The sequence below is a fragment of the Poeciliopsis prolifica genome, unplaced genomic scaffold (assembly GCF_027474105.1).
Source record: "Poeciliopsis prolifica strain line A6 unplaced genomic scaffold, Auburn_PproV2 SCAFFOLD036, whole genome shotgun sequence".
Lineage (NCBI taxonomy): Eukaryota > Metazoa > Chordata > Actinopteri > Cyprinodontiformes > Poeciliidae > Poeciliopsis > Poeciliopsis prolifica.
The window spans coordinates 172,920-185,273 of record NW_026562411.1 but is presented as its reverse complement, the minus strand read 5'-3'; the positions used below and the strand labels follow the sequence as shown (position 1 = coordinate 185,273).

At 49.0% G+C, this 12,354-nt stretch overlaps 1 protein-coding gene across 1 annotated transcript in view; it reads right to left on the bottom strand.

Moving 5' to 3' along the window:
* Nucleotides 1–8,311: 8,311 nt before the first annotated feature.
* Nucleotides 8,312–12,354, bottom strand: part of LOC129374587 (zinc finger protein GLI2-like) — a 60,112-nt gene continuing 56,069 nt past the window's right edge. Inside the window, 2 exon segments of the mRNA XM_055053091.1 lie at nucleotides 8,312–11,488; nucleotides 11,651–11,996. Coding sequence (XP_054909066.1) covers nucleotides 9,276–11,488; nucleotides 11,651–11,996 — 2,559 coding nt within the window. The 3' untranslated portion in view covers nucleotides 8,312–9,275.

The window sequence follows — 12,354 nt, the reverse complement described above, 5'->3', positions numbered from 1 at the left end:
CAACATAATGAGTAGACCCCGCACTTTTCTGCTCTGCAAACATGGAGCGGCCATCTTGGAGCGGCCATCTTGGAGTGGTGGTCTCTCCTACTTGGCTAACCCATACAGCAGCAGAAGTCTCAGCACCGCCGGATAGTTTTGTTCAGATCTTCAGACTATTGTCGTGAGCTCGAGGGTTTACGTTTCACAAGTAAGATGGACATATTACCGTTTATATTTTGTGAATATAATATTACTAAACTGTATAATATCCACCAGCAAACAGCAGCTAATATTGGAGAGTGTTTGGTGTAACACCGGTTCAGCTATGAAGGCCAACAGAGACTTAGGAAATCTGAACAAGTTTGAATTATTGCCTTATATTGGTTTAGATTAGTGGCAAAAACTGTAATTTATGTGTGATTGTTTCACTGTTACAGTAAGATGGCTCCTGTTTTAGGTTTCATAAAGACGATGTGAGGAAGAGGAGGCACTGATGAAGGTCTGAAGCTCCTCGGCTGGAGAACATGAATAAAACCTGTATAGACATTATGAATATAACCAAGTTCATCATTATTTAATCATCTTTGTTTCTCTATGATTGTATATATTTATATTATATTAAAAAATTAGGACTAGTTGTGTCTCTGTAAAAAAGTCATCATACATCAATATCAAAATATTCTAATCTGAATCTTTTCAGATTCCCACTAAGAATATTTAAATATGCTGAACGATGGATCGGTTTCTTCAAGAATAACTTTCTTGTCAATGGAGCTTTGATAGATGTTTCAATGAGGTTTACAGCAAAACAACTGTGAAAATCTGTTCACTATTTTGCGAGTTATGATCCATTAAATGTGCTGGAGATTCACTGCGCCGGTCAGGCACATAAGCAGCTGACCGCTCCAAGATGGCCGCTCTAAATCTCGCTCTATGTTGTGGACCGTGTTGAAACTGTTGCTTTGTCACTCACAGTGACATCCAGCAGATGAGATGTGTAAATTTAATTTTTAGATTGAATTAGTGATTTAAATGAACGTTTGAAGTCATTGCAGGCAAATTAAGTGAACTGTGAACTGGTTCTGCTCCTGATGTTGGACTCAGTTCTGGTGACAGGAAGACAAAACTGGGGAGCAAATCCTACAATATAAATAACAGTAAATCCATGTAAACTAACTTGGATTTCAATCTGGAGAGACTCAGACACAGAAAGAAAGCGATTAGAAAAGTTGATTAAGTGTTTGGCACTCGGGCCCGGCTGAGGACATCAAGCTGTGATTTGCGATAAGCTTGGGTGAGCATTCCCGATGCTGATAGGAATGTCATCCCCCAAAAAAGGGAGGCTGAGGCCGAAGAATTATTAGGGAAAATGGAGAAAGCGGGATGAGCTAAGCTAACCCAGGATTACAGGCTAGGACCAGAAACTTCACATCTCTTTTCTTACGGAGATAAGAAAAGCGATGTGAAGCTTTTAGATGAAGCCCAGTGAGGAGACACCACAGGGCGTGAAACGGCAGGATGCTGGTAGATGAAGGCCAGCTGGGGTAATGTGGTGATACTATGAAATAGTAAAGGTGATAGGGAATGTCGTGCCCCAAAAGTGACAGCGGAGGCCGGAGCCGAAGCTGGGAATTAGAAACAGAGAAAGTAAGAAGAGACGGAAGCTATGCTAACTGAGGACGTATAAGCCTGGACTTCAGTAAGTGGAAAACAGCAATACTGTGATAGAGGAAAGTGATGAGAAGCTGGTAGGAACAGCAGAGCGATACTGAGATAGCAAGAAAAGGATACAAGAGGAAACGGCCTAGAAAGAGGGAAGATGGTTTCCTGCTATGAGATGAGAATAGAGCTGGGATTAAACTCACAGGGTGACGGAGAGAGTAGGTGGGCAGGAGATGAGAACGTTCTGGAATGGAGCCCAACATATTCTGCACAGATGTTTCTGTACACTATGCCTGCCACTTGGTTATGTCGTTCCATGTACGCTTTCCCTGCCAGTATCTTGCACCCTGCTGTGATGTGCTGGACTGTCTCAGGGGCCTCCTTGCACAACCTACACCTTGGGTCTTGTCTGGTGTGGTAGATCTGGGTCTATTGCTCTGGTGTTTAGGGCCTGTTCCTGGGCTGCCAGGATGAGGGCCTCTGTGCTGTCCTTGAGTCCAGCTTTTTCCAGCCATTGGTAGGATTTACTGATATCAGCCACTTGGGTTATTTGCTGGTGGTACATCCCATGTAGGGGCTTGTCCTCCCATGATGGTATCTCTGGCACCTCAACCTCCGTTCCCTGTTGTCTGAGACATTCACTGAGCACATTGTCTGTTGAGGCTTTGTCCCTGATGTATTTATGGATCTTAGTTGTTTCGTCCTGGACAGTGGTTCTCACACTCACTAGTCCTCTGCCTCCTTCTTGCGGCTCGTGTACAGTCTCAGGGTGCTGGATTTGGGATGGAACCCTCCATACATGGTTAGTAGCTTTCTAGTCCTAATATCTGTGGCTTTTATCTCCTCCTTTGGCCAGCTGATTATTCCAGCAGGGTATCTGATTACTGGCAGGGCATAGCTGTTTATCGCACTGATTTTGTTCTTGCCTCTTGCCATTGAGCTGGCTTCTCAGGACTTGCCTTATTCGTTGGAGGTATTTAGCTGTGGCTCCTTTCCTTGTGGCCTCATCGAGTTGCCATTTGCTTGTGGTATACCTAGGTACTTGTAACTGTCCTCTATGTCTGCTATTGTTCCTTGTGGGAGTGAGACTCCTTCTGTGCGGATCACCTTCCCCCTCTTTGTGATCAGCCGACCACACTTCTCTAGTCCGAATGACATCCCAATGTCAGTGCTGTAGAACCCTAACCCTAACCCTAACCCTACCCTAACCCTTGGCATACAGCTTGATGTCATCCATGTAGAGGAGGTGACTGATGTTGGCCCCATTTTTTGAGTCGGTATCCGTAGCCAGTCTTGTTGATAACTTGGCTGAGGGGGTTCAGGCCTATGCAGAACAGTAGTGGGGACAGAGCATCTCCTTGGTATATGCCACATTTGATGGACACTTGTGCAAGTGGTTTGCAGTTGGCTTCAAGGGTGGTTTTCCACAGCCTCATCGAGTTTGCAATGAAGGCTCTCAGAATCCTGTTGATGTTATACATCTGTAGGCATTCAATGATCCAAGTATGCGGCATTGAGTCATAGGCTTTCTTGTAATCAATCCAAGCCATGCACAGGTTGGTGTGTCGGGTTTTGCAGTCTCGGGCAACTGTGTGGTCTACGAGGAGTTGGTGTTTGGCTCCTCTGGTATTTACACCGATACCCTTCTGTGCCGTGCTCATGTGTTTATCCATGTGTTTGCTTATCTTGGCCGCTATGATGCCTGACATGAGCTTCCAGGTTGTGGAGAGGCAGGTTATTGGTCGGTAGTTGGGTGGGACTGGACCCTTTGATGGATCCTTCTGGATTAGGATTGTTCGCCCTTCAGTTAACCATTCAGGGTGAGTCCCACTTTGCAGCAGCTGGTTCATTTGGGCTGCCAGTCGCTCATGGAGAGCAGTGAGTTTCTTTAGCCAGCAGGCATGGATCATGTCAGGCCCTGGTGCTGTCCAGTTTTTCATACCTGAGACTCTTTCTTGAACATCAGTCGCAGTGATGGTTACCGGGGCTTGCTCAGGGAGGTTGCTGTGGTCCTCTCGTAGAGAGATCAGCCACTGTGCATTGCTGTTGTGGGACGCCTCCCTTTCCCATATGCCTTTCCAGTATTGTTCAGTCTCCAGCCTTGGTGGGTCTGCTCTGTTGTTATTACCCTGCCATTGAGAGTACACCTTAGCTGGTTGAGTGGAGAAGAGCCGGTTAATCCTTCTGGATTCATTCTCCCTTGTGTATCTCTTTAGGCGGCTGGCCAAGGCTTGGAGCCTCTGTTTGGCAGTTCAAGTGCTTCAGGTAGGGGCATCTGGCTGTACTTTCTGGGTACTGGTCTTTTCATTGCCCTTGTGGAGCTCTGACAGTTGGCTCACTTCCCTCCTTGTTACCTTGATTTTAGCCTCTAACCGTCTTTTCCATGGTGGGTATTGGGTCTCATGGTTGCTCTTATAGCCAAGTATCTCAAGGATCACTGATGCTGAGTTGTAGATCAGCTCATTGGTTTCTGTTATGGTGTTGGTAGGGATCGTTCTCAATGCTGCATTCACATTCTCAATGAGACTTTCTGATGGTACTTCACTCAGCCGTTGTAATTGGCGCCGGGAGGCCTGGTTGTCATTCGGGTCATGATTCTCTCTCTCAGGTCAGCAGCTGTCTCGTTCAGCTCTGTTTCGCTCATTGGGGCCGTGTATCCCCTCACTGGGTGGGGACTTGTAGTTAAGTCCCCACAGTTCTGACATCCGGGTTCCGTAGCATTTTTGTGTTGTATCTCGTCAATCTCAAGTTGTGATAGCAGTTGCCGTTTGCGGATGTTGGAACACTGAGCTACTAGTTGTTTAGCGCTTAGTGTTGACTGGGGATGTCGAAGTAACCATTCCTTCCCCAGTCTTTGCATGTAACCTCTCTGACTAGGGTTACTTGAGTAGTAGCATTCCAACAGATCCACATTTTCATCTCTCGCCCATTTCCGTCTTGTTCCAGTAGCCCATTTGTCATCAAGGTGCTCTGGTTCCCCAACACCTGACGCAGACCTTGTTTGGCCGGGCAACGTCTGAGCCGGCATGTTACGCAACTTAGTATCTCTCATGGTATGATGCCTTATGTATTGAGCTATCCAGTCAGCTATATATATATATATATATATATATATATATATATATATATATATATATATATATATATATATATTTTTTTGAGGTTGTGCTTTAAATTCTTCCTTTAGATTTTAGTTTTTGACTGTTTTTTTTTTGTTGAAGTTTTTGTGTGCCATTTTATTATACTACAACACCTCTTCCAATTATGAGCTATATATATATATATATATATATATATATATATATATATATATATATATATATATATATATATTTCCCCTTTATCCCTTGAAGGACAAAGGGGAAGAAACCCCTGACCCTGGTTTCTGTATCGTCTAGCTGAAAGATACCCAGATGCTGGTAGCATCAGTAAAGCAGGAGTGCGCCGACCAGCTGGCAGCAGGAGTGTTTCTGGACATTTTCAATCTGTCCCTGCAGTTCACCATGGTTCCTGAGTGTCTCAAGTCTTCCACAATCATCCCTGTACCGAAGAAGACGACCATCACCAGCCTGAACGATTACCGGCCCATCGCTCTGACCCCGGTGATCATGAAGTGCTTTGAGAGGATTCTTGTGAGGGTAGGGTTAGGGTTAGGGTTACAGCCTTCAGTTCGCCTACAGAGCGAACCGGTCAACAGAGGATGCTGTCTCCATCACTCTGCACACAGCCCTGACCCATCTGCAGCATCCCAACACCTACGTCAGGATGCTATTTGTAGACTTCAGCTCAGCATTTAACACCGTCATCCCAGACAAGCTGGTGCTGAAGCAGGTGGGGCTGCCTGCTTCACTGTGCCACTGGATCAGAGACTTCCTCACCAACAGGCCTCAGGTGGTGAGAATAGGTGGCTCAACATCGTCCCCACTGGTCCTCAACACAGGCACCGCAGGGCTGTGTGCTCAGCCCAGCTCTCTTCACCCTGTTACACACGACTGCGTTGCCATCCACCCCACCAACACAGTTGTGAAGTTCACAACAAGGGTCTCATTTCAGACAACGAGACCCCTGCAGAGAGGAGATTCTGCAGCTCACTCAGTGGTGTTCAGCCAACAACTTGGTGCTGAACACAGGGAAGACCAAGGAGGTCATTGTGGACTACAGAAGGTCCAGGAGGACGGATCACACTCCCCTTCTCATAGATGGAGAAGAGGTGGAGCGTGTGGACAACATCAAGTTCCTGGGCCTCCACATCACCTCTGACCTCTCCTGGAATACCAACACCTCCCACCTGGTGAAGAAAGCACAACAAAGGCTCTTCTTCCTCAGGAAACTGAGACGGCTGGACTTTCCTCACGGCTGCTCGTGAACTTTTACAGGGCGACGATCGAGAGCGTCCTCTGCCTCAACGTGACTGTGTGGTATAGTGGCTGCACAGCACTGGAGAGGAAACAACTGACACGGGTGGTGAGAACAGCACAAGGCATTGTGGGATGCCCCCTCCCGGACCTGGACTCTATTTACATAGGCCGGGTCAAGAAGAGAGCTGGATCCATAGCCATGGATTCCAGCCACCCGGGCCACAGACTGTTTGTGCCGCTGCCATCAGGCAGCGGTTCAGGAATATACGGACTACAACAAACAGACTGAGAAACAGTTTCTTCCCCACAGCCGTCAGAGCCATTACTCCCTGCCGCCCCCTCCCACACATATCATAACCTCACATACACCCCCCCCCCCACAGCCATATTGTTCTGCACTTTGACCTTTGTCACATCATCTGCACCTTGCCACAATTGCTGCTGCTTCTTTAGTGTGGTTGGAGTTAAAGTTAGTTGTATATATTGTTATTATTGTGTGTTTATTTTATTTATTGTATATATTTGACTTTTTTCACGGGAGTTGCAATGGAAATTTCATTGAATCCTGTTCAATGACAATTAATATAATTAATATAGTCTGTCTGTCTGTCTGTCTGTCTCAGTCAGTCAGTCAGTCAGTCAGTCAGTCACTTACTTTCAGCTTAGACAGACAGGGCCTTGCCCAGCCTGGGGGTCAGAGGTCAGCCTGGGATTTGAACCAGGGACCTTGGGGAGGATCTGGGTCAGGACCAGACGTGTCTGTGCTTATAGACGGAACCATCCAAACTGCCTGATGAATTCAGTTTATGCTGTGGGACTCGCCTGCAGGAATGTTTTAGCGTTTAGCTGCTGCCACCATGCAGCTGGACATCAGACGTGTGATGATGTTTCGCCACCTCAAATGGAGCGTTTTGACACCTCGGGTGCTAAAAGCCAGCCTATCAGAGGCCGGCGCCACCGGGCCACTAAAAGCCGGTTTCCGTCAGACATTCAGAGAAATAAAAACATCAACACCATAAAGTCACAATCCCAATAAACTCACAACTTTCCAGAAATGCGTCTGAGGAAAAAAGGTTTAATGTCTGAATAATATTTTAGATTATTTTGAGATGAGCTCTTCCCCGGTTTGGCCCTTTAGAACCCAAACCAGAACCTGGAGCAGAACCCGGAGGTAATTAATTCAAAAACATCTGAAGCTTTTTCTAGTGAACTGCCTGACCTGAAGAAGGTTACAGTCCTTGACCTCCGGCCCAGCCCGGCCCACTCTGGCCCGGAGTAGTGCCGCTAGCCTCAGAGAGAGACTGGACAGTTGGACCTCTGGACCGTCTCCAGCTCTGATTTGGTCTAGATCATCTCTGAAGAGCCACTGGAGGTTTTGTTTGGACTGGAAATTGAGTCGGATCAACAGAACCTCCAGATCTCTCCTCCTTCGACCGCTGGACTCATCAGTCCAACCGTCTGCTGAGTCAATAACTGTTTCCACTCATCAACGTGAAAACCTCTGTAGTCTGCAGAATCAGCAAAACCGGCAGAACCTGACCTGCACCAGAACATTCAATCACTTCCTGTCAGGATGTGACTGTCGTTACACTCAGCACCTCTGAAACCTAGATAACGATTGACCTGCTATGAAGCCCAGAGTTGGTCCAGAAGACTTTTGACCCTTCGAGCTGTTCCCTAGAGAACTGATAGCTGTAGTCGCATCCAGCTCTCAGAACCAGCAGCTCATCCGCTGGACCAGAACCACTTCCTGGTCTCCTTCCATCGTTTTTAACTCTGCACATCTTTGACTTGAGCAGGTAAAACAGAGTTGGTGGTCTTTCCTTCACAGCGTTGCTGATTAGATGCTGCTCCATCCTGTGGATGCTGCAGGCTGGATTCTCCCTCCAGCAGGCAATGAGAACATGAGAGCCAACAGCAATCAGCTGCCGTCAGGTTCTCTGAGCTCTCGGCTCGTTAATCCTCATCTGAGTTCTGCTCTAGTCCAGCCTCTCGCATCTTCATCCTTCTGTGGATTTGACTAGATCAATGTTGAGCAGATTGCCAGGAAGGATAACCTGAATAGGGGTGGACCCCCATACTCTGATACCCCTAAACACAGTCCAGCTGGGTGAAAGGAGCGCCAACAGCACCACCTGAAACATGCTGTTGGCAGCATCATCTGTGGAAAGACGGATGGAGACAAACCCAGAAGAAAACCTGGCAGCAGCAGAGCTGAGATATTATGATATGGTTAGAACGGCCTAGTCAAAGTCCTGCTGAAAATCTGCTAATTGTAACATCTGGCTCCAATGAAAACACAAAATGAATTTAAAGAGAAGATGGTTTATTTGAAATGTACAAAAGCTACTCACTCACTGTGAGTGGAGTGGGACACATTGGAAAACATGGATGGAGTTGAGTCTCTGTTGATGACACAGAAAATACATCATCACCACCAGGGATGAGCAAGAACCTCCGATCCAGAAACACAGAACCCAGAACCTTCAGAATTAAATGTAACTTTTAAGAAGACCGTCCATCCGTCTTCTGCGATTTGTAGTCACCCTTCCCTGCAGACGGGTGACTACCCTTCCCAGAAGACAGCATCCTGTAGGGCGAGTCCAGCCCCCTGCAGGGCAGCTGGTTTAACTCTCTCTCTTCTGTGGGGACAGAGGACAGGAGGGATTCTCTGGGACAGAGGGTTTTCGTCTCCATAACAGACCCAAACAACGGATGCTCCTGGAACTGTCTCCTCTGGGCCGGTCCCTCCCCAACCAGAAGGGGAAGGTCCGTCTTCTTCCTGCTGAGGAACATGGCTTCTGGCTGGGTTGGGGTCAGTCTTTAATCAAAAAGCAAAAGGAAACATTCCAGATTTAAAGTGGAGCTGTTAGCAGCCCCGGTTTAAACACACACAATACAGCATAAGTTAAAACGGTAAACTCCAAACACATCAGAGATCATCAGTCTTCCTGTATCTACATGTCCATTTCCTGATAAGTGTGTCCTTGGGTGCTGAGCTGTGATGTCCCAGAAAGGCACAATATGGTCTGTTTTCAGTGCACCACTCTGTAAACACCAGAAGTCCTGACAGGCATTAATGTACCCTGGGCTGAGTTACTGTTCAAATATGGCTTTAAAGACAGAAAACAGTCCCTCCAGCTAAGCTAACTATGAAAAGAGAAGATTATCATGGTGCCATAGACAGCGGAAACAGAGGTGTCAAGCAGCCAATCAGTGCTTTCTGCAAGTTTCTTGAAGGTACCCAGATGTTCCCAAGAAGAGGTAAAAGTCTCAACTGATCAAGTTGAGGAACTTGCTCTCCTCAGCCAGAGCTGTAAGCATGGAGTTCATGTCTCCAATGGCCATGTTGCCGATGCCAGCTGGGACGGATGCCAAAGTGACGGAATTGCGTGGCGTGGTGAGGCGGGAGGAGCTCTGAGACAGGCTCTGCAGAAGCCCTGGACTCAGCATCCCAGACATCAGGCTAGAATGATCTCCGTCATCTAACATGGTGTCGAAGTCGATCTGAGTGTGCTCTGTGGTTCTGGATCGGCCGGTGGATGAGTCAACGATACTGCTGGAGACCTGGTTGGCTCCTGGAGAGGCCACGGCGGCTGCAGCAGCCATGTCGCTGTAGGCGGCCTCATTGGCACTTGGGGACATTGAGTCATCATCACTGCTTTGAGACGAAGGCTGAAACATGTGAATCTGAGCCATGTAGACCACAGCAGAGTTCTGGTTGTCTGGGCTGCTGTGATTCAGGACCTGGCTCTGTCTCTTTGGGCTTGCCTCGGAGCAGCTGTTACTGGGGTTCAGTTCGACTGGCCTGGAGGTCGGTTGGGTCATGGCAGAGGCTGAGTGCTGCCTGGGGAAGGACTTGGGCTCGTTAGGTGGCCGGGGTTGTAACATCCCTTTGGCTCCGTTCTGGATCACATACTGCTGCTGCTTGAGGAGGATGCTGTAGTTCTGCTCCTGGTTCACTTGGTTCCCTGGACAGTACCCGTCCACCTGGGCTCTGGTCTTAAAGCTCTGCAGCTCAGAGCTAGCTGCAGTGTTGAGGGTTATGCTAGAGCTTCCAGATAACGAACGAAGCCTTCCTTCCTGACTGAGCCCTTGCTGACGACTCATGTGCTCATTCAACCTGCTTTGTCTCTGCTGCTGCTGGAGGGAGGTATTCCCCAGGCTCTGGAGGCTGTGGTACCCTTGTAAAGAGAAGTTGTGGCTTATCGGGATGACCTGATGGTTGCCACTCGGGGCATGTAGCACCCCAGAGCTGTACCTTTGCTGAGCGGAAGCCAGGTTGCTCCTGATGGGATGCTGCTGAGGTTTGGGGAGTTTGGTGTCCATCGTTCCAGAGCTCACCTCGTTCCACTGCACTGGCATGTTGTTCTTATTGTCTTGTGGTGCTGGGCAGAGCTGCTGGGAACCACTGACACCCCCCTGGTAGGAAATGTCATGACCAGACTGTGCCAAGGTGGCGTCCACCATGGCCATCCTCCTCTGGCCATGAAAGTGCAGCAGTGGAGCCATGCTGGCCTGATAGCCCTGACTGCTAAAGCTGTGACTTATTGGGCCAGAACTCTGAGACCTCAGGTACTGAACCACATCATCTGGAAGCACAACCTCATCCTCTGCACTCTGCTCCCCACTGTTCATCAGCCCGTCGACTGCCATGCTTTCTATGGCAATGTTCTCAGAAATGCTTGGCGGTCTTGGGGCGAACGGGTAACGCTGGAGACTCCCATCCGAGCGTGCGTAACCCTGCATAGCCAGCGCCTGATGGCGCTCGGCAGATGACGGGGCATTCAGAGGGTTTATATTGTTCATGCTGCTGTAGCGCTGAACCCTTGGAAGAGGCAGCGGGTCTAGAGGTGGACGACTGACGGGGTCACTTGCCCGACGTGGGAGGGTGGTTGGAACGTCATGGGGCATCATGCTATGTGAGCCATAGGTGATGTCGCTGCACCGCCGGGGTGCATCGCCAGTGGCCGGCTGGAGGAAGGAGGAGCCTTCCTGACAGTCGCTGTACAGAGCCATCTTTGTCCTCAGGCTCATTCGATCCATGTTGGGGAGAGGAGTAGGTGGAGCACCGCCAGTAGCGGCAGCATACTTTGCTTTGAGCCGATAATGCTGGGCTGGGGTTAGACTCAGAAGGCTGGGCAGGGCTCCTCCACTGGCCACACCTCCACCACAGGGACTGGCCTCACTGGAGCGCCGAGACAAATCGGTGGAAATCGGGTCGTACGAGTCGGCCGAGCTGATGTTGTGACGGTTAGAGCCAAACTGGGATGCCTCGCTGGAGCGCCGGCTAGAGTAGCAGGGCGAGATGCCAGAGGAGCGTCGACTGAAGGTGTAGGCTGAGCTGAGGGTGCTGGTGGTGCTGTCGCGGCGGTCGTTGAGCTGGTTCAGCAGCGTTATGTTGCAGGGGGTCAGCTCCCCAGTGGGTTGGCCAGCGTACGGCGTGTGGAGGCTGCTCGTCATGATGGAGCTCTCCAGCAAGGAACCTAGCAGACACGAAGGGAAAATTACACCAGGAACCCAGATGGCTCTGTGAAGTTTTACAGTTTACAGAGGTTATGATTGATTTCTGCATCCATAGGGCAGAAGGAAGCTGCTGGAGCTCAGAGACATTCATGGTTCATGGACATTCAACATGTGATGCTCACCAGCTGCAGGGATGGGAGGAAGCTTCATGCCCTGTGGTCTGCCGCTAGCCCGGCTGCAGGTCTCCCGCACCGCCTTCAGCCTCTCCTGCTTGATGTTCTCTAGCTTGATGGTGACCGCTCCTCCGTGAGTCACCAATTTCCTCAGCTGAAGCCCCATTCCTGCCTGCGGCACCCCGGCAGAGATTGTGGAGTCGACTGCGGGACCCTCGTCCGGCGCGCTGAGGTCCCCGAAGCTGCCCCCGCTGTACATGGCCATCTCTACCCCACTGTCGTTGTTGTTGGCGCTGCCGAGAGGCGACGGCTCGCTGCTGCACGATGACTGGCCGCCAGGACTGGACTGATGCGTCTGCAGAGGAACAGCAGGAGGCAGCGTTCATGCAACACTGAAAATATTTTGCTGAAACTGATGTGGGTTTTCTGTGGGAATATTTGATGCAAATAAAGACAAAGAATGAGATGAAAGGTGATAAAAATGCAAGTGAAAATAGAACCATGCCGTGTTCACACAACTCCATTATGCATTCATCTCTAGTTAATTATTACCCAAGTTCAGATATTCTGACTGTAATGACTAATGCAGGCTTGCTCTTCCAGAGTCATTAATTAATGGATGCATGTGATTTATTAATATGAAAACAAGAGAATAATAGATGATTCGATGTTAAACAGTCCAGAATGCAGAAGCCTGATCATAGTTTGACCCA